The 22,834-nt window shown below is 47.9% G+C and overlaps 1 protein-coding gene across 2 annotated transcripts in view; it reads left to right on the top strand.

Moving 5' to 3' along the window:
- The first annotated feature begins 2,192 nt into the window (after positions 1 to 2,192).
- LOXHD1 (lipoxygenase homology PLAT domains 1) overlaps positions 2,193 to 22,834 on the top strand; it is a 303,909-nt gene continuing 283,267 nt past the window's right edge. For both annotated transcript variants that reach the window (XM_075585679.1, XM_075585670.1), the window contains exons 1-2: positions 2,193 to 2,528; positions 22,640 to 22,809. In XM_075585679.1, the coding sequence (XP_075441794.1) occupies positions 22,665 to 22,809 (145 nt within the window). In that variant the 5' untranslated portion in view covers positions 2,193 to 2,528; positions 22,640 to 22,664. The remainder of the gene's footprint in view (positions 2,529 to 22,639; positions 22,810 to 22,834) is intronic.

Raw genomic sequence — 22,834 nt, 5'->3', positions numbered from 1 at the left:
CACCGCCAGGCAGAGTTACAGGACATCGCTGAGGAGATCGCAGAGCGGCAGATCCTTTGTGAAGTGTCTGCAGCCCCAGGTGCTGGAGCACTGGGCAGGTACAGTCAGTCATCAAGTGCACCAACTTTACCAACAGTCACTCACTTGGGGTATTGTGGGACATTTGGGACTATTGATATAACGTGTGGGGTACAAAGCCCTGCGTGGTGACCGGGTTGTTGTGCCTATTAGTGTTATAGAGGGACAGTGTCAATGTCATATTGTTGAAGTATGTTATGTTGTGTTATTTGCCATATAGTAAACCCTTTGGTGTGGGCTGGTTACTTTATGGATGTTCCTATGTGAGGGCCACTCTACACTCCTAGAATCTCACATAGGTGGAGGCGCTGACAAGAAACGTTCCAGAGAAACACCCCAGGCTCTCACTAGCGGAGGCTCAGGCCTCCTGTGAGCCGGACAGGTATAATGCACCACACCTGGTAACATCAGGTTCCCCCCCCCCACACACACACCATATGCGATTGGGTGGGGGAATACCCGTTACATATGTATGTATGTGTGTATATATATATATATATGAAACACGAAAAAATGCCTGCAACAGACCATAAATAAGAAGTGCTAAAACCAGTAATGTAAAGTGTGCAATATCAACACTACTGGCGGTGCTAAGGGATGTGGAATATATGAAAACAGAAAGAAAAAGATCCCAAAATAGCACTCTAGCGTACAAAAATATCAAATTTATTAATCACATAAAACAAATACAAAAGATCCACAGTGTCCCCAAAGCTGTCTAATCTGAAACACTGATAACAAAACAAAGCTAAGCACTGGAGTCAGCAAAATAAAGTCAAAAACTAATAAAGGTAAGTAAGAGACTGAGCTGAAAAAAACAAGTGAAAGCTGAGTGTGAAACAGACAGAAATAACCCAACAAACAGAATAAATACAGAACCTGTAGTGTAGAGGCTAAGTGGTTAGCCTCTGAACACTAGGACTGGTCGGTCATAAAAGGATAGGTATAAAGGTACATAAACAAATTGGCTTGTAAACAACATAGCAAATGCATACACAATAGGAATCATTCATGGGTGAAAATACACACACAAAGTGGCAGCAGGTCTATGGACAGAGATCATATACAGCCAAAATTGTACTTAGCACTGGTCCAGGATCAGAACAAACAGGAAGCTGACAGTCTGCATGTGAGGGGAGTCTGTGATGGGAGTCTGTGTGGTAAGAGCGCCGCAATGCGCATGCTCCGTGAGCAACTGGAGCGCCCGGACGAAGCAGGTGGAGGCGTCGGGGCTCCTTTGTCTGTCCTGATCGTGGCTGTTCTTCTCTCCTTAGCTGTTCTTCTTTCCCGAAACGTTGGCGGCCCTGTGTTCACAATACACACTTTTTGGATTATTACTGCGGTGTGCTGTCTTTTGTCATCAGAATCCCCCTGGTTACCACATGTCTATATGCTTCATATGGGACAAGCATCTGCCTTCTAACAAACGTGAGTGCAAACCTCCATACCAATGACATATACATATATATATATATATATATATATATATATATATATATATATATATATATATATATATATATATATATATATATACAGTGTTCGACAAACCTATACATTTGCTCGCCCCGGGCGAGTGCATTTAACCCCCCGGCGAGTAAATATTGGCCCAAGCAGCACACGTTTGGTACTAGGTGGCGAGTAGATTTTTTTGTGTGGCGAGTAGATTTTTTGGTGATTTGTCAACCACTGTATATATGTATGTGTGTGTGTGTGTGTGTGTGTGTGTGTGTGTGTGTGTGTGTGTGTGTGTGTGTATGTATGTATGTATGTATGTATATATATATATATATATATATATACTGCACCATAAGTATCAAAGAAAGAAAAAAATATATATCCCATTGACATTAATATTTTAATTTTATTTCATACATCACCCAGAATTGCACCACCTTTGCCTTGTCACCTAGATCCCATGTAATGCTGGGCTGGGTTGAAGGGTAGGATGTGTAGGCTAAATACACATACAGAGAAAGGACAGCATTCCTAGGAAACTCCAACAGAGCCTGTCTCTTAGTGATTGGCTGACAGGGCCTGTCTCTTAGTGATTACCTGCTGTTGTTCTCTTTGCTCTGCCTCTCCCTGCCCCTTCACACACCTACAAACAACCGGCTGTCAGCACCAAAGCGTCCATAGCAACTGCAAGCAACACTACAAGGTGCAGAGGTGTACTGTATGTGACATTCTCTACCTGGACAGGTTGTGATCAAAAAGAGACTGCTTTTTATTCAAGATCCTGACCAGGGCTGATTCGGCTGCTTTCCCAAGCCCTGAGTGATCCTCTGGGGATCCCAAACATTCATCATCTACAACTGGATTTCATTGCCTGCTTGGGTTTCCTACAGTACACGTGATGCTTTCCTGAGATTCATTCACCTGGGACCTTATTACACTCCTATTGATTATTACTAGGAGCGTGGAGATAGAAAGGACCCCATTATTTACAGGTACCTGGGTGCATTATAGAAACGTGTGTGTGAAGTCTATGAAGGAAGTAAGCTCCTGCCTTGTTCCCCCCCTCACCTTTCCATTACCTGCAATGTATTACAGCACATGATGGCCATGGGGAGGTTGAAAGGACATTACTTGCTTGGTGAGCAATAAGCACATGTACCCTTCCTTGGACATGTGCTGCATACTGTACCCATCTCTTATAGGGTCCTATGTATCAAGGCAAAATGGTGCAATTCTGGGGTAAAATACAGTTCAGTGTATGTATAAGAACAAATTCCCACTGAAAGCAACAGGATGTTTTTCTTTGATAAATTAGTTGCAATTTTCTGTCCCAGAATAGCACCAATTTCTGCCGTGATACATATAAACCTATTTATTGCTGAGTGCGCTGCAATCGTTTCCCTTGGGAGACATAAAAGAAATTCAAAGGTGTCTAATGTATGAAGGTGATCCTGTTGTTGAGGCATTTGAAACCCTTTTCTGTAAAGCCCATATTCAGTATGGTGTGATGGCACTTCCCGGAGCTGGAGAAGAGTTTAGCACCATTCAAACGAGTGGGGCGAAAATCTTCTTCAGCCCAGGGAAGACCGCTTCACAGTATATCAAATAGGGGACCAAGTGTCAGTGTATCTAAAAAGTTTGTTATTCTTATCCCGTTTATTATTAGTAAGGCAATTTTGGGAATATTTCAAAATCCCACTTATAATGGGATGTATCAGAACAGTTTCGCACCTTTTTTGTTTTGCCCAAATGAATTATTTTTCACTTTCACTGAATGTAACAGATTTTGCCCAAAAGGTGGCATTCCACTCAAGTACTTACCTGCAAATGTTCATAACACAGATTCATTTTGTTATGCAGAGGAAAAATGTGTGTGGTGGTTATCAACAAATGTTGTAGGCCCTAACTAACTGCCACTACCTACTGTATATCCCTAGCTTCCTGTCCTTCACTGAGTGTGGTGTAGCAGCGATGTTTTGTCATTACTGTGTGCATAGCTTCAGAGATACTGATGTTCCAGAGGCTGAGAGGTTGCTTGCGCGCTCGCAACAATTAAAGTAAATTGTCCAAGTTGCGCACGTGAGCGTGCAGAGGCGCGATGCTTGGCCATACAAATACATTTGTATTTGTCGCGCTTGCCCTGGTCCCATGCGCGGTTCAGCCAATGAGGGCGAACCGCTCACACCAGGCTGCGGCCTAAAGGACATTAGGCATCAACAGTGATTTCTCTTTAGTGACTAACCTACACAGCGAGAGTGGCTGGCTTCTGATAGTAAGGGAAGTGATAACATAGTAGGAATATTTGGGAATATTTGTGATATTAGGAATATTTGATTCCATTACCTGATTTTATACCTTAACTCTAATGTGACCGCGACAGAGCTTGTGATGTCATGTGCGCCTGTCGTTCGCGCGAAACCTGCTTTGAGGTTACAGACGACAGGGAGACGTGGCGGAGGCGTGGCTGTGAAGTCAGTTGAGCGGTTCGTCCTCATTGGCTGAACCACGCACGTGTAACGAGGGCGCAAAAAAAAGAAAAAGAAACACACTATTAGTATAAAATTAAACGTTATTAATATTTATAAATTGCAAAAAGTAAAACCTACATAAAATAGGATCACAATAGATCCAAACATCACTGGGAGAGCTGGAGGGAGGGGTGAATGTGAGCGTAGGAACCAACATGTTATTCCTCACCCGTCTCCTGAACTTGACCTTAAATTAAAAAAAAAAAAAAAAAACCTACGCTCACATTCACCCCTCCCTCCAGCTCCCCCAGTGATGTTTTTATTTATTTATTTAATTATTTATAAAATGTTTTACCAGGCAGTAATACCTCTCGTTTTCAAGTATGTCCTGGGCATAGTTAATATGACAAATAATACATGGTTACAAATACAGTTACATAAATGAACAGGGTATACATTATATACAAGACATTGCGTGCACAGTTAAAGAAAATATATATTATGGGCGTATGAAACAGTTACAGACCAGATTAAAATGTGAGACAGACTTCGTTTTGAAAGAACTTAAACTGGTGGTGGATGTGAGAGTCTCTGGTAGGTTGTTCCAGTTTTGGGGTGTACGGTAAGAGAAGGAGGAGCGGCCGGATACTTTGTTGAGCCTTGGGACCATAAACAGTCTTTTGGAGTCAGATCTCAGATAAGTGCTGCATGTGGTAGAGGTGAAGAGCTTGTTCAGATAAGTGGGTAGTTTGCCCAGAAAGTATTTGAGGGTGAGACAGGAAAGGTGAACACATTTTGCAGTGATGTGTGTTATAGTTGCATTGGAGAACGAAACGACAAATTGAATTGTAGAGGGTGTCAAGTTTGCCAAGGTGGGTTTGCGGTGCCGAGCCATATACTATGTCTCCATAGTCGATAATTGGCATTAGCATCTGCTGTGCAATACGCTTTCTGACCAGCAGGCTTAGGGAGGATTTGTTCCTGTAAAGTACACCTAGTTTGGCATAGGTTTTGGATGTCAGGGTATCAATGTGCATCCCGAATGTTAAGTGGGAGTCAAACCATATGCCCAGGTATTTAAAACTAGTAACAGGAGTTAGGGTGGTGTTAGTGTTGGTTGTAATCTGGAGCTCAGTCACTGGAAGCTTTAAAAATTTAGTCTTGGTCCCAAATACCATTGTAACAGTTTTGTCGGTGTTTAAAAACAGTTTGTTTTAGGTAACATACAGGACACCCACAAGCTCATATTGAACCCCCAAAATAACCACAACATATATATAAGCATATAAGTGTCACAGAGGAGTGCTACTGAGCATGGCAATATATATATTTAAAGCCAGAGACATAACATAAAATACAGACAGAGCTCAGTGCACATCCAGTAAAACATATACACGGTACAGTGCCTAAATATACATGTATAGATATCTATTAAATAAAATGGTCTTTTAGTTTAACATTTTGGCCAAATTGTTGTAAGCCCCTGAGCCACTACACGGTAGACCACATCTCAGGGGTCCCTAACACTAATATAAATTCTTAATAACCTGTGCATTACCAGGAAGAATGATTTATAATAAATCTGTCAAAATTAGTTGCAAAGTTCTAAGTCTGATTGAAGCTTTTATTAACCTGTACATTACCAGGAAAAGCACTCTGTATTAGATTTGTCACAATCACACTGCAAGCAAGCAAGTTCCCCTGAGAGTGGGAGATGCTATGGAGTGAGCTTTTAACCATTTAGATGTGGGAGGGAGTGAGCTTCAATTAGGCAGGAGGTTGCCACCCTCCAATCAGCTTCCCTATTCCAGAGCTCTGGAGTTTGTTAAGCAGGATAGCATGATCAACAGTATCAAAAGCCTTTGCAAAATCTAGGAATATTGCACCAGTGAGTTGTCCCCGTTCCATTCCACACTGGATTTCATTGCAAACTTTTAGCAGGGTAGTTACCGTGGAGTGTTTGGGGTGAAAGCCTGATTGGAATTGGATAGGGAAATTTGTCTTGTTATAGTAATTGCTTAATTGGGAGTGGACACATGTTTCCATGACTTTGGATAGGATTAGGAGAAGGGAGATTGGCCTGTAGTTTGAGACAGTGTTTTTGTCCCACTTTTGAAGATTGGGACAACTCTGGCAGTTTTCCAGGTCTTAGGGATATGGCCTGCAGACAGGATAGAGTTGACTATGGAAGCAATTGGTTTGGCAATTGCTGGGGCACCAAGTCTTAGGCTAAGGCCCCGCTCCCAGAGTCAGCGCACCCGCACTGCAGACAGGCGGTGCACTGACATACACAGACCGCGATATGCGGTCTGTAAGGAGCGGGAGCCGGAGCGGGAGGTGGGCGGGAGTGGGAGGTTTGACAGGGAGGAGGGGGCGTGGCTTGAGCGGAGGGACCCGCTACTCTCCCCCCCTCCCTCCACGGACTCGGGCTGGAGCTGCTGAGGGTAAGTAAAACACACACACAGGCACTCATATACACACACAGGCACACACATACACACACCACAGACAGAGGCAGGCACTCACGCACTCATACACACACACACACAGACAGAGGCAGGCACTCACGAACTCAGGCAGGCACACACACAGACACACACACACACACACACACACAGACAGAGGCAGGCACTCATGCACTCAGGCACACGCACGCACACACACACACACACACACACACACACACACACACACACACACACACACACACAGATAGGCACTCACGCACTCAGACACATACACACACACAGACAGGCACGCACGCACTCAGACACACACACAGACAGGCACTCACCTGCTTTCACTCCACACTCCTCCCCGCTCCCCGAAGCCTCTCCTCCTCCCGAAGCCTCCCCTCCCCATTGGCTCACAGCCACACCACGTGACGCGTCAACGCTAGGGAACACCATTTTCTTGTGTCCCCTAGCGGCTGACGCGCCACAGCGTGTAGTCAGCTGTGCCGCCAGGGGGGACCAGGACTGGCTCGCGAGGATTCCCCTGCTGGTGGGGAACTCGCGACATGGCCGCCCACGCCAACGAGCGCAGCGGGACCGAGGCCTTAGGAACCTAGATTGTAGTAGGTCAGGTCCACATTGGCTGCTTAGTTTTAATTTAAGGAGCGCTTGTGTAATCTCCTCATCGGATACTGGGACAAATTGAAAATTGTGGGCAGTGTGGGGAGGGGGTGGGGCTATATGGTACTCCCAGAATGAGATTCAGGTTTGTGGTTTGGGTTGCGTTTAGCTAATAAGTTAGTAGCACATCCCACAAAGTAATCATTGAATGCATTTGCAATGTCGGTGGGGTTTGTCAGGGTAATATCCCCCTTAGTGACATTACTTGGCTGTTGATGGTTAGAAGGCTGGAATATGTTGTTGATAACCTTCCAGAAGTTAGCTGGGTTTGATGTATTCTGGAGGAGATTGTCACAGTAATAGTGTGCTTTTGTGTGCCTTGTTTGCCTTGTGCACATGTTCCGCAGGCATCTGTAGTGATTGAGATCCTTGGTAGTGCCAGTTACTTTGTAGCTTTTCCATAAGGCATCCCTGAACTGGTAGAGTGCTATAAGGTCAGGTGTAACCCATGGAAGGTGGGCACCCCGTACCCTTATTCTTTGTAGTGGAGCATGGGTATCACAGAGTTTTAAGAACTCGGACTGGAAATAGTCGAGCGCAGAATCAGGGTCGGGAATTAAATCGATTCTGTGCCAAGGGCAGTTGGTAAGGTCATCCAGAAACTGTTGTGGGTTAAAGTTTCTAAATGTTCTAGTGAGGAGAACTTTAGGGCTTGATTGGGGCGGTTTAATTTTCCTTACACAGTACACTATTGCATGGTCACTGAAAATGTCAGGAAGGATGCCAGAGGATTGGATTCTGCTGGGATTTGAGGAGAGAATCCAGTCAAGCAAGGAATGGTTGTGCGATTTCAGGTTTGTCCGTGTGGGTTGGGAAATGAGTTGCGATAGGTTAAGCGATTTGATTTGTATCTGGATTTTGTGGTTTTTAGGGTCGAGCCAATTGAAGTTAAAATCCCCAAGAACTAGCAGCTCACTCTTCTCATTCAGAGAGGAAATGGAGCCAAGAAACTGGGTGATATCAGTCAGGGATTGTAGAGGGGCTTTAGGGGGGCGGTAGATGCCAGCAAGCAAGATGGGCTTAGAAAAGGAGAGGCAGATTCTGCCAACTAGGATTTCAAAAGAGGGTGGGCTTGGGGGGCAATTTAACAGTGTAAATTGTAAGGTGTCTGCAATATAAAATAACACTCCTGCTCCTCTCTTTGACCTATCTCTCCTAGAAATTGAGTATCCCTGAATGGCAATATGTGCATCAGGGGTTTTAGGGGTTAGCCATGTTTCTGTAAGAACGATGGCTTTTGGTTTATGTATAAGGCACCATGCTCTTAGTTTATCCAGTTTGGGCAGCAGACTCTGGATATTTATATGGGCGAAAGATAGCCCTTTTAGGAATTTGAAGGGGTTATTCTCAGGGGTATGGGACAGAGTTGTAGTGGGAGGGCCTGGGTTAGGTTCAATATAACCTGCTAATGAGAGTAACAGTATGAGTTTTAATTGAGTAGTTGTTTGCAAGTTGTACATTTGTGGTGTTTGCCATTAGAGTGAGCGGTGGTTGGTGTGCTGGTTCTTAGAGTTCTCCACCAACATTCAGTAGATAGTGCAAGGCTTTTGAGTAATCCAAGGTGTATGGTGATGTTGGGCGTGGGCCAGGAGGGAGGAGTTTGTAGTGGATAGAGGGAGTAACATTTCAATGAGGCCACGAGAAAGAACAAAGTGGAGGTAAAAAGCAGGTTCATTATGCCAGAGGTAGTTAATGCTGCATGGAGCTGTTTTGAGCCAAGTGTGTGCAGACTTAAAAGCAAGGGTGTGCCTTTACCTTGTCAAATGTTTTTCTGAATTGCAATGCTTGGGTCTATGCAGTGGGCTGAGTTAGTAGTAGTGTATGAGGTAGTTGTGTGTAGTCAGTGTTGGGAGAGGCTGTAGTGAAATAAGTTGTAAAGGGGTGGGGGGTTAAATTATGCAGGCAAACAGCAGGGATCATAGTGTGGTCAGAATAGCTCACCGTTTGTTGCCTTGTGTAGAAGAGTTTGCAGAAGGATGGAGTCCCCAGTCACCTCTAGTCAAACTATAGTCTAACTATATGTAACGGTATTTCTGGCCCGGCCTGACCCACCCAATCTCACATTGGCCCCTGTGGTCTAACCGGCCCCCATTACAGTGTGGTAGTGTCTGGTGGTGCACCTGTTGGCAACAGGACTCCTGAGTCTCCCGCATGATGGTGTGTGGTGAGGACCCGTCCAGACAGGCAGCTGAGGTAGTGTGCTGAGTCTCACCTAGTTCCAGTGCAGCGCCTCCACCTCATCAGGGTCCCTGCGTCCGCAAGGGGATGATCCTGTTGAGGAACTCCTCCGTGGTGCTCCTCTCTGTACACTCATTCCACACATGTACACGAGAGGGTTTCTGAATGAACACATCTTTATTGAGTGATGTGGGCTAGCTGCCCCTCGCAGTTGAGATCTAGCCTCTCATGATTATTCACTCTGCTTCCCTTCAAAGGTGATTCTCTCCTTAATAGGGATTCCTTATCCCCGCAGGGATCACTGCCCTGTGCCAGGTCCCTGGACACAGTCTCCTCTGGAGTCACTACAACATAACTAACACTCTGGTGGAACTTGAACTCCTCTCTGAACTAACTAGCACTAGAACTAACTTTTAGACACAGTGCTGTGCCTTATGTAACTTCTGAGGCTGACACACCTCTGACATCACTAACAATGGAGTCAGAGCATGTGACCAGTCCCATCCATACACAGGGCACCCCACCAGGGTGTGAGGGCAAACCTCCATAATTACTGCTGGCATGCCCACACTTACCAGGCCTTACTGCCAACAGGAGAGATGACTGTAGGCATTTTACATGACCGCTACATATATATTCTCACTTAAAAGCTCACTTATATATTCTCACTTATATATTCTCACATATATTCTCACTTAAAAGCTCACTTATATATTCTCACTTATATATTCTCACTTATATATTCTCACTTATATATTCTCACTTATATATTCTCACTTATATATTTTCACTTAAAAGCTCACTTATATAGTCTCACTTATATATTCTCACTTAAAAGCTCACTTATATATTCTCACTTAAAAGCTCACTTATATATTCTCACTTATATATTCTCACTTAAAAGCTCACTTTAAGATGCCTCACTATATAATGCTAATGCAGGGGGGTATTGGTTTTATACAGCTGTAACGGGTATTCCACCCCACCCAATCTCATATATAGTGTGGGTGAGTAGAACATGTAGTGTTACCGGTGTGGTGCGTATACCTGCAGGCTCACAGGAGGTCTGAGCCTCCGCTAATGAGAGCCTGGGGTGAATCCTCTGGAACGGATCTTCTTTCAGCGCCTCCACCTATGTAGGATTCTAGGGAAGTGTAGAATGACCCTACATAGGAACCCAATCAGAAACCACACTCACAGTGATTATATAATAACTAAGGACTTTACTTATGAACATAGAACATACGTGCATACTACATTAGTAACCTGTGTCCCTCTCTAGAGGAAACACCTATGGCGTCGCGCAGGACGCTTCCCAACATCAGTGAACCCACCCATTGTCCAAAACCCCACCCAATGTCTCACACTCCCGCAGAGAGGCAATGGGTGACTGCGCAGTCACAGTTAGCTAAGGGCCCGGTGGTGCACTTATATATCGATACCTTCCGAGCACTCCAGTACTCGGGTCGGCAACGATCTTCTCAAAGGGTCAATCGACGAGGACTCCTCCAACCGAACTCCTGCACTTGTGGACTGCTAGGGCGGTCCCCTCGGGAACACAGTCTCTGTGGACCCCAACATGGGTCCAACCGCTTTCCGGGAACAGCAACCGCCGCTATCCCTATCTATCCCTAAAGTGACAGGAACCCTAACCTAGGTCCTGTCCCTGATGAACCGCAACCTGGGGTGGCTTGGGGAAAACTCCTAGGGCCTGTGGAGTAATAACCTGCCCCTCTACCCCAGCTACCCAAGTCCTATCTGTAACTCACTAACTACTCCTAACTCCTAACACTAACACGCCTGCAGCCGACACACAGCTCTCACAGAGAGCCTGCAGACAGTAACACACGCTGCACACACACTGCACTCATTACATGCAGCGTCACATGCAACACTCAACACAGCAACCTGGAACCCGCAGCAATAACCCACTGCACGCACTCTATGCCTATTTTCCAGTGCGCACAGCACTACCCGCTGTGGCACTGCCAAACCTGCACCTTACACACACTAAGGGTGACCTCCCTATCTAGGGCCGTCCCTTTTCAATTACCCACTAACCTGGTGGGGAGTTGGGGCCTACCTGGAGGGTGTGGGTACCTATCTGGATGCAGGAGCTGCACTCACTCCCTGCATCCTTCCTTCCCCTTCAGCTCCGCTGCTCCAACTAACGTGACCAAAGCCCGGGAAATGTATCTATTCTGCGCGAGCTAACTGGGCCGCCGGGGACCTACTGCGCATGCGCGAACTGAAGCGCAATGGCGGCGCCCTATCCGCCCGGCTCCGGGAGCGCCGGGAGCCCTGAGACGCGCGTGCGGCCTTGGCAACCGGCCGCACGCGTCCCCGGCAACCCCCGAGCCGGTACCTGACCGCCCTCTCCCCTGCCATCGCCGAACGGAGCCGCCATTGGACGCGGCGGCCCCCGCGATCGGCAGTCAGGTGAGGGGGGTGCGGTCGTGCTGGGGAGACATGGCTACACTCTCCCCCTGGTGGAAAATCCAACGTCCTCGCTTGGAGAACGCCATACCCTGACATAAGGTTACACAATAAAATACGGCATGTCATATTTGTTACACTTATCAGGTCGACTTTACACCTCAGATTACATGGTACATCACACTCAATAATACCCGAGACTGGCTGAGACCATGTGTGGGGCGCCCCGAACTGATCATGTGGGGGTACCTCACTTTTGCGTCCGTGAGCCTCCCCGGGGTGAATCTCTCTGAGAGCACACCCTAAAGCGACAGCAATTGACTCTTCGCTACTTCCTCCCCCTGGTGGAAGGAGTAGCACAGTGTCTCTGAAGCAGACCTTTACCCGGTCATCCGTGACAGGGATGCGGTAGACCAGGAGGCCAGGACCTTTCCCGCGGTCCACTACCTGGCGAATGGCACTCTCCTTTTTGGGCTTAAAGTAGGCCAGTCTCCCTGGATCTTCCTTTACACAGTCCTTGTCCCTACGGACTTGCGAGGCTTCCACTGAGAAGCGAGCACTGGACAATGTCTCGGTTTCGCCTGGCAGGGGGGAAAGAGTAGACACCTTACCCCTGCGGTGATTCACGGTGGCCAACAGGTCCTTGGGGACGCTGTCAGTTCCCACCTTGGTGGTATCGGGACCTGCCCTCGGCACTTCTGGGGCAGTCCACTTACGCGCTGAAGACTCGGGAGCGTTGGATCCCAGTCCTGGGACCACTTGTGTCGGAGCGCACGGGCTCACACTCCGCTCAGGAACCGTAGCTTTGGCCTTCTTCACGGCCACCTCCATCGGAGTCTGTGGGGAACAAGGGGGTTCCTTACCACTCGGCTGGCTGACGATGGACTTCCCTTCTTCCGGAAGGATCGGCGGTAGACACTGGTCCACTCTCTCCTCTGGACAGCTACCTTCTAGTGAGGACACCTCCGCCAGGACGCGATGCAGAGGGGAGCCCTTCGCCCTGGTGACCAGACTTAAGGAGCCATCGTGCTCCGCGGTCACCTGGAGGCTCACCCCCAGCACCCCTGGGGCAGTCGACTCACCCTTGTCGTCTGTAGGTACTGGTCCCAAGCCTAGGACCGATGGTACCTCTGTAGTAGGTCTGACTGACCATCGTAGGGCACACGGGCCCACAGCAGGGTCCGCAACATCGGAATACACCTCTTCCAGGGTACACAGACCCACAGCAGACTCTGTATCCTCTGCATCACCGCTGGGGTGGTTCGCCGGTAGGCGCATCGCCACCGATGGGACTTCCACCTTTTCCCCGGAAGATATCATGACAGTATCCTCCGCAAGGTAGTCACCAGATCCTTCTGTAATACAGCCAGTGGTTGTGGGTACGAAGCTGGCGTGCTCCGGTACCTCCACTGCAGTCGCGCTCTTCTCCGCCAAGGGTTCACTTGGCTCCTTAGCTGGCTCTGTAGGCTGGGGTACAATAGGCATCAAGAAAATTGCACCGCAGCAATCACATCTGGGCTCCCACGCCAGTGCTCCCCTAGAACAGTCACAGGTGGGGCTAAAGCATTGTGTACACGGCTCCCCATCTACCTCGGTGATCCTGAAGTCTAGTGGCACCTGGGACATGTCGGCTCCCTCGTCATAGGCTTCTCGCAAGCAGGGGCACAGTAGCATAAGGAGATCTATTCCTGGCGCTCGCCAGGGCACATACACATTAGGGTGTATCCCCTGACAGTCTATCTCATCCTCATGCATCATCTCATCCTCAGAGATCAGAGAGTCTATCACAGCGTCCACGTATGGTTGCAGATAACCGTGCTTGCTCCCCCTGGTGGAATCTAAAGGAAGGGCACTTTTTACAAGGGATTGGTTTTCGCTCTGCACTGAGTCACTCACATCACATGGGAGGGGCTCTGATTTTCGCGCCAAACCCGGACAGAATGTTGCGACATCTTTCTGTGCAGGCTTGCAGTCAGCAGCACGTGCGCTCTCCTGATTTGGCGGGAGACGCCATTTTGCTGGGTCGGCATAGACTAGGGGGTACCCTTCTGAGGGGCCCCCGGGCATGAACAGCGCGGACGGTGCCTCTGCCAGGCATATATCTGCAGTGTGGGTCACTACAAAAAGTATGGTTTTCCATGTGGACGTGGGATCTTGTTCTTCCTCTAAGACACATGCCCACGGCCACCCAGGAATTTTACACATATACTCCTGGACTTTAAGTGTGGGCATAATAGCGGGAATGCCTCCTACCGCCACTACCTGGCCAGGTTCCATATACTGCCTCAATGCCCAGGCAAGGACCTCGTCTCCGGACTTCACAAACATGGCGACAAAAATAGGGACGGGACAATTTAGAAAAAATATGGACAGGGCACCCCAGGTGGTATCTCAGCAGCGCCTCCAAATGTAACGGGTATTCCACCCCACCCAATCTCATATATAGTGTGGGTGAGTAGAACATGTAGTGTTACCGGTGTGGTGCGTATACCTGCAGGCTCACAGGAGGTCTGAGCCTCCGCTAATGAGAGCCTGGGGTGAATCCTCTGGAACGGATCTTCTTTCAGCGCCTCCACCTATGTAGGATTCTAGGGAAGTGTAGAATGACCCTACATAGGAACCCAATCAGAAACCACACTCACAGTGATTATATAATAACTAAGGACTTTACTTATGAACATAGAACATACGTGCATACTACATTAGTAACCTGTGTCCCTCTCTAGAGGAAACACCTATGGCGTCGCGCAGGACGCTTCCCAACATCAGTGAACCCACCCATTGTCCAAAACCCCACCCAATGTCTCACACTCCCGCAGAGAGGCAATGGGTGACTGCGCAGTCACAGTTAGCTAAGGGCCCGGTGGTGCACTTATATATCGATACCTTCCGAGCACTCCAGTACTCGGGTCGGCAACGATCTTCTCAAAGGGTCAATCGACGAGGACTCCTCCAACCGAACTCCTGCACTTGTGGACCGCTAGGGCAGTCCCCTCAGGAACACAGTCTCTGTGGACCCCAACGTGGGTCCAACCGCTTTCCGGGAACAGCAACCGCCGCTATCCCTATCTATCCCTAAAGTGACAGGAACCCTAACCTAGGGCCTGTCCCTGATGAACCGCAACCTGGGGTGGCTTGGGGAAAACTCCTAGGGCCTGCGGAGTAATAACCTGCCCCTCTCCCCTAGCTACCCAAGTCCTATCTGTAACTCACTAACTACTCCTAACTCCTAACACTAACACGCCTGCAGCCGACACACAGCTCTCACAGAGAGCCTGCAGACAGTAACACACGCTGCACACACACTGCACTCATTACATGAAGCGTCACATGCAACACTCAACACAGCAACCTGGAACCCGCAGCAATAACCCACTGCACGCACTCTATGCCTATTTTCCAGTGCGCACAGCACTACCCGCTGTGGCACTGCCAAACCTGCACCTTACACACACTAAGGGTGACCTCCCTATCTAGGGCCGTCCCTTTTCAGTTACCCACTAACCTGGTGGGGAGTTGGGGCCTACCTGGAGGGTGTGGGTACCTATCTGGATGCAGGAGCTGCACTCACTCCCTGCATCCTTCCTTCCCCTTCAGCTCCGCTGCTCCAACTAACGTGACCAAAGCCCGGGAAATGTATCTATTCTCCCGGGCTGAGAATCCTCCAGCCCTATTGGCCGCTAGGAGGCACCTGGTGCCTGTCTCCCTATGCCTCCTGGGAGTTGTAGTTCCCAGGAGGCTGCTATAGCGTTGGGGCCGCGTGCGTGCTTCTCCTGCGCATGCGCGAACTACTAATGGCCGCTTCAACCTCTCCTGTGCCTTCCCGGCCTCTCGCAGCCTCCCTGCGCATGCGCGAGCTAACTGGGCCGCCGGGGACCTACTGCGCATGCGCAAACTGAAGCGCAATGGCGGCGCCCTATCCGCCCGGCTCCGGGAGCGCCGGGAGCCCTGAGACGCGCGTGCGGCCTTGGCAACTGGCCGCACGCGTCCCCGGCAACCCCCGAGCCGGGACCTGACCGCCCTCTCCCCTGCCATCGCCGAACGGAGCCGCCATTGGACGCGGCGGCCCCCGCGATCGGCAGTCAGGTGAGGGGGGTGCGGTCGTGCTGGGGAGACCTGGCTACACAGCTAATAGCAGTCCCATGACCCTCCACCATCCCCAATAAAATCAGCTTGTTCCAGTTGGTCAATTAGCAGCACATAGTTAAAAACAAAAAAAACAATACACCTTTTGATATTCACACATACCAAAATATCATTACTAAAGGCCGCTGCGTACATCTTTTAAAACACGACTTGCAGATCAGGGACATACCTATGAAGAGAATGCAATTAGATCCATGTCATATCAGCTGAGGTTAAAGGTCTTGCATGAGGAAAAGTAAATATATATAAACTGTAGTCTAACTATATATTCTCACTTAACAGCTCACTTTAAGATGCCTTTGGATCTGTTTGTGATCCTATTTTATGTAGGTTTTACTTTTTGCAATTTATAAATATTAATAACGTTTAATTTTATACTAATAGTGTGTTTCTTTTTTGCGCCCTCGTTATATGTGTATATTTCGGTTGGTTGCCCCGCAGATCACGGGAGAGTGAGGAGCAGCAAAGGGACTATTTAGCACACTTTTGGGACATATCATGATTTTTGGAACCACGCGCACCTAATATATATTTTTTTGTGAACCGCGCACGTGACCCGGCCCGTCACGTGCCAAAGACAAAATAGTTTGTCTTGCTGAGAATCGGTTGCGCGCTCTATGGGCGGCCTCATAGAGGAGAGGCTTGTTGTTCGCACTGCATGTGCCCATCGCGCCACTATAAACGCGGCCTAACTCCCAATTGGTCCATACTCTGAGAAACTAGGTACACATTTCCTAGCACGGCCCGTGTGCTTTATTGTTCTTGTCTTTCTTTTTTTTTTTACTCTTTTTTGACGCGGTTACTTACAGCTGTTGCTTATTGAAGACATTGAGCATTTCTGAGATTTATATATACAGCTCAACCCCCTTATAACGCTGTGCTTGCGGTCCAAAGAATCGCATTGCGCTATAATCGTATCGCATTAGAAATAATGTACAATTGCATGCATTGTACAATAAAGTATTTAAGATACCAATAATCGTGTTGTGAAGTATTCATATCCATGGAAATTGGGAGCCACGTTTGCATCGCGTTTATAAGCGGATTCGTATTGTAACGGATCGCGTAATAACGGGGTTGAGCTATATATCCATATATCCTATATATACGCTGGGATATCCTGAAAACCTGACCTGTTGGGGGGGCTTGAGGACTGGAGTTGAGCCCCCCTGCTCAAAGTACTTGGAAACAAGATGTCAAACGATTTAGAAATATTACTGGGCTGACGCATGTAAAATAATGCTTTGCTATTAATGAACAGCCTTGTTTGATTCTCTTCTGTTGGTCCTTTCACGTGTTTACAGAGGAGTCTAAGCACAAGCCCTATATAGTGTGATTGTGCAAACTAAGAGCCAGCTTAAACTGCAGGGTTTATATAATGAAGGCAAATGTATAGAGTTAGCCTTGTATAGGTAGTTAAAGCTATTTGCATATGGGGTCTATTCTTTCTTTTAGCAGAAGGCCACCTTCTGGCGTAGCCTAAGGGGTTATTTATATAGGGGGTGTCTGAAAGTTTGCCAGAAGGATTCATGGCAGATAAGAACCACTTGCCGCACCTAATCTGCCCATTTTCCTATCGGCTGGGAATCTTCAGACCCTACTCGATCCTTGGTTTTCTTATGTATGTAGACTCCCCGCATATGTAGCCCAGGCATTTTTTAATTCCCTTACTGTATTAGCCCCTACCACCTGGCTATGCCACCAATCCACCACCCTTTCCGGGAAGAAGTACTAACTCCCATTGCCCCTTAACCTGCGGGGGTGGTGCCTGCTGGAGCTGCTTATTGTACTGCTGCTTCGAAAGTTGGTGAGTCTGTCCCTACCGTGAGAGGGGCAAGGTAACACAGACCAAGCTGCCAGGACTGGCAGGCTTGAGGCCTCCCTACGGGGAGTGAGAGGGTATACCCATAGCTCCTTTTCTAAAAGAGGATTGGGGAAGAGCAGAACCCACCCTCGGTGCCCTTGGCTAGGAGTGAGGTCAGGAACATCCTGGAGGGAGACAGCCTGCTGTGTGATCTGGCTGCTGACTATCCGAAGAGACCAATAAAGGGCCCCTGCATTTTTACCTATTCCTCTTGCCTGAGATTGAAGTATATTGGGAGGAGGGGAGCATCATTCTCTTGTGGATACTTCACCCCATACCGCTGGGGGCTGCACGAGATGGAGGCGCTGCACCAGTAAGTGAGATGGAAGCACAACCCCAGAAGATATACCATCTTGCGGGAGACTCAGGGCCTCCTGTTGCCAGCAGGTATGCACCACACTAAGACACTTAGCCTGAGCATTAGATTCTCAAGGAGACCCTATCTGAGATTGGGAGGTGGGGGGAAATCAGGGTTACAGTTGGAGGCACTGGTGAGATAGCTGAGATATCAGGACAGGCTTTCAGCGAAGTAATGTATGCTTCCAGAGCAAGTGCTGAGGAAAGAAGAGCATATAGAACTAGGGGTAGTCATGAGAGAACGGACGCTCGCAAAGCACACCCTAAGTGCCCTTAGAGGGTGAAGTATATCTGGATACAGGGCTATAGCTGTCCTAGTCACCTTGAGGCAGATAGTTGTAGGATGCCCAGGGGGTAGCCTGGTTAACTTGGGACAGGAACTTCTGATCTGCACTATAAGTGGCCAAAAGTAGGTTGACGCCAAGTACTGCAGGGAAGCCCGAGTACACTAGCCAGTAACCAGAATACTAACCGCAGAGTACTTGTATTGGTCTGCAATTGTTTGCAGTATGCTACATAGAGTGAGTTTTGCCTAGCCTGTTGTATGCTATACATTTTATCACTGTTATAGCTGATATGGAGTGTAATGGGTTCCGCAGAGCGAGTTCCCCTAAAAGCAGTGAGAGTTGCGCTACCGTGAGCACAGTGGGTTCACCAAAGATGGCAACTGAATGTAAAAGTGCCTGTGTGGCATGGAAGAGTTTAAAATAGCGACTGCTGTGCCAGATACTGCATTGAGGGTGGTGCAGAGAATCCAAAATGGCGACTCCCACCAAGCCTAGATCGAGCACATGCTGCATGCAAAAAGGCTGTATGAAAATTGTTTGCAGAAATGTGCAAGGGTCTAGCGCCAAAGCCAGAACCCCACCCAAGAGAGGGATGTGGCGCGAAAGCTGTGGCCGTGCCCCCCTGTGCTGTGACTGGGCCACCAGAAAGTCCACGTCACGCTGAGAAGCTGAGTGCCCCTCCTCTAGTTTCCACCTGAGGGAGGGGGCACGACAAAAGCCAATCCCAGTACGGCGGAGATGGGACCCGAGACAGTTCCGGAGGAACCGCAGAGCATCGCAAGGCAGCGGAGCGGTAAGAGGAATCCACCACCCCCTTATTCCCGCCAGATGAAGGAGGAACCTGTGGAGAGAGAGAGGCTTGAGGCCTACCTGCCCGTCCGCAATCCTGATGGTCCACCGCCACCCCTTCCGGCCATCGACGCACTTCCAGTGCGGGACTCAGAAGTGGGTGAAGACTTTGCGATGACCAATGATGACGTCACTTCCAGGTCGACATGGAGCCAAGGTCCGGAAGCCTTAATTGCCTCGCTGAAGAAAGCTTGGCTGGAGGAAGAGTTCGAGAAGTTTAAGGCCCAAGTGGCCAAGCGAGGAGCCAGACACGCTACCGCAAGAGACAGTAAGAGAGTACCTACCGGTCGCGGCATCGTCCGACTCAGAGACACTATGATGGACTATGGCGATCCTATGGTCACCGCCCCTAGTGCCATTGCCCTGGCCACTGTCCCTGCCCCATCACGTTCTATGCCACCGGGTCCTAGTGGGAGTAAGCCGAGTAAAACGCCCAAGTTTTCAACTGATTGGCGGGAGTGGGTGACGAGTGATGAGGGTTCTGATGGGGAGATACCTCTGTCAAGTGTTATACATGTACCTAACCCTACTGTGTTTAATCCTGTACCTAGAGGTAGGGCCCGAGGGTCCCAGTCTTCTGCAAAAGCGGGTCCTGTAAGTCCCAAGGCACCCAAGATGAATCCCACAATATAGAAAAATGTCATTACAGGAAGGCGTAAAGGCTCACACTCTACTGAGGCAGAGACATCTGGTGTGTCCTCGCAAGTTGAGTCCGAGGAAGGTATGAGTGTGTCATCCTCATGAGCACCGAGATAAATGGTGGGCACCGTTATTCACAGGGTATGATGAGGGGATGGACCGCACCAGATTTGTTTGAGTAAAGAAAGACACTGTAGATCACTGATGGGACGTAGGCACATATTCTCCCCAGGAGGTTGCTGACGAGCTAGACAATAGGTGGAGGGAGATTATGCAAAAGGTGATCACACCCAAAGGTTCATCTATTCTGTATGATGATATCGCTCCTGAGGATCCAAAGTACTGGGTACTGCCAGGAAAGGCTGGGAGCCGGAAACTTACTAAGTTATGCCGAGCAGATAGAGCCATAGTGGTGAGATACCGACAGTCTCATGGGTATGAGTTCCCGAACGTACCAGAGCCAATCATGCAGGAGATTGAGGATCAAAGAGACACCTGGCTCAGAGATGCTGTCATTGAGTACCTACGTATTAAGTTTGGTCACTCTGCTTATTTGAAGGATGACAAAATATGTTCTGTAATGAAGGCTTGGAGTACAGGCAGGAACATATTTATGCATAACATACTGTACAGACCGGAGAATGGGCCTGTTCAGCCTTTCTTTGTTAAAATTGTGGATCACAATGGGCGGGAAGTGAGGAAGCCTGATCCCCGTCATTATTATTGAGTTAAGGGTTCTCCATGTTGGGAGTTTCCCGCTGTTATGTCACCATCTGGGTGTTACAGCTCTGTGTACACAATGTATTAACTACAAATGTTTGCATGTTCAGATGTTGTTCACCTGCAGGATGGCCCAGCAAATTAGGTCCAAGTTGGGACCATTGGATTCCACCTGAGGGGGAGTGTAGCCCTGGTAAGATTAGGGGCTATATTTCTATCCTCCTCCTGTGCAGTAATCCCAGGTAAGGGTGGGTGCCAGGAGTTATCATGGGTTTCCCCCACTTCAAGCACTTGCTCTGAATGTTGGAGGTAGGTCACCTGATCCTGTGTCCAATCAAGAGACACAGGGGCGGTGCCTGCTGATATAAAGAGCAGTGCACTTCCTATTTAGTGAGTTCCAGAGTAAGGACAGAGAAGTCCAAGTAGTTAGTGGGAGTGAGGAGGAGAGTGAGCAGCCTATGAGTAGAGCTGATAGTGAGGTGGACCAAATACCTCTTACCCTGCTTAGGGGGTAAGGGAAGAGCTAGCCCCACTCTGGGTGGCACTGGGTCCAGAGTGGAGGCATGGACCATCCTAACGGAGAACAGCTTGTGGGCTGTTGATACATATTGATTGTACGTGACTGCTGCTGCTGCTGCTGATACTGGAGACTGAATAAAGAGTCTGTTGTTAAAAAGGATCTATTGTGTGAGACTGGACTCTTTCATCTCTGGGAGGGGATTCTGTGGTAGGGATTCCACCCCGTATCCCTGGGGCTTACTACAGATGGAGGCTCTGCACCATCAGAAGAAGAACAAAGGCATTCACCCCAGAAACCTGTCCTGTTGTCCCCCATGTCATCGCGGGAGACTGAGGCCCTCCTGTTGCCAGCAGGTATGCACCACACCGAGGACATGTAGCCAGACCACAGAACACCTTAGGGGACCTGATCTGCGATTTGGTGGGGGGTCTATGGGTTACATATGTATTGTGTATTTGTAAATGACACTTTTTTGCAGAGAAAAACAATGAAAAAAATGAAATAAAGGGACTTATTATTGAGATGCATTTTATTCCCCCACATATTTTGTCGTATATTAATGCTTATACAGTATATACCTATTAGTGTGTGTACAGTAAATGTGTGTGTTTATGGGGGTGTAATATTCATGCATGTGTTGCAGCTCTTGGAATATTTTGGAGAAATACTTTTTTTTATAAAATGGCTCTTCTTCCTTGAGAGTTTGCAGACCCCTGTTCTAGCACTTCTCTTTCTCCTATAATTTGTTGAAACCCTTTATGTATTTGAAAGTTTCAATCATATCCCCCCTTTCTCTTGCAAGCTGTGCTTCTCTTTTTCATCATTTAAAGGTAAACAGTAAAGAATAGAGGTGAATTTCTTGGGCAGTTCCCTGTAGCATGTCTCCAAAATCTGAATTTATTATAAAAACATTTTTAGCACATCCTCACTGGGCTCCTGAAATCTGCATAATAGGGCATTGAATAGTTAACTGAGGGTGACCTCGTGTTGTACTGTTCCTGGATGTGGCTATATTGACAACTTTCTCAGACAGCACCAATAAGTTATAGCTCATCATGATATCTCCATTACATATCATGGTTGTCAGTAAACCGGAATTAAAATTCGATGGCAATTCATAGGTTTACATGGGGTTCAGAATGACATGTATGCATTAACACAATCTGGCAACAAGTTTTATTGCATCTCTTTCAATACAAATGTAATCTAACAAATGTGTTTATCCAATGCATATATGGTGACTTCTTAAGAAGAGGCTTTACATGTCTTGAAAGCTTATGTATAGAATAAATATATGATAAATGACATTTGTCTGCTTCTTCTCACTGCAAAATCATAGTCAAGTTTAATCGTCCATTTCATTGTACAAGCGTTGAGGACAATTTATTGTGGATTCTTCAGTTGAGTGTTACTAGAGAAGCAGGAAAAAACAGAGTAACATTCATAAATGTATTGTAAAAACCCTAATAGGTCCATTTAAACCACTTACTGTCTCTTTTTCACAGTGGGAAGCAAGAACATTGATAGAAAATGCCAACACAAACTCAGTATTATAACTCTTCGCCTTCAGTGACTGGCATTCTACAGCCTCAAACAGCACCAAGTTCATTTGGGTCCATTAGGCCAAGAGATGTTTATCCAACTGCAACTGTGCCACGCATCCGTCCAGCAACTGGTAAGATCACATGGTAAACAGTATT

Source organism: Ascaphus truei, chromosome 1, assembly GCF_040206685.1.
Source record: "Ascaphus truei isolate aAscTru1 chromosome 1, aAscTru1.hap1, whole genome shotgun sequence".
NCBI classification, from domain to species: Eukaryota; Metazoa; Chordata; class Amphibia; order Anura; family Ascaphidae; genus Ascaphus; species Ascaphus truei.
Note: the sequence above shows the minus strand (reverse complement) of the source record. Positions and strands in the feature narration are given on the sequence as shown.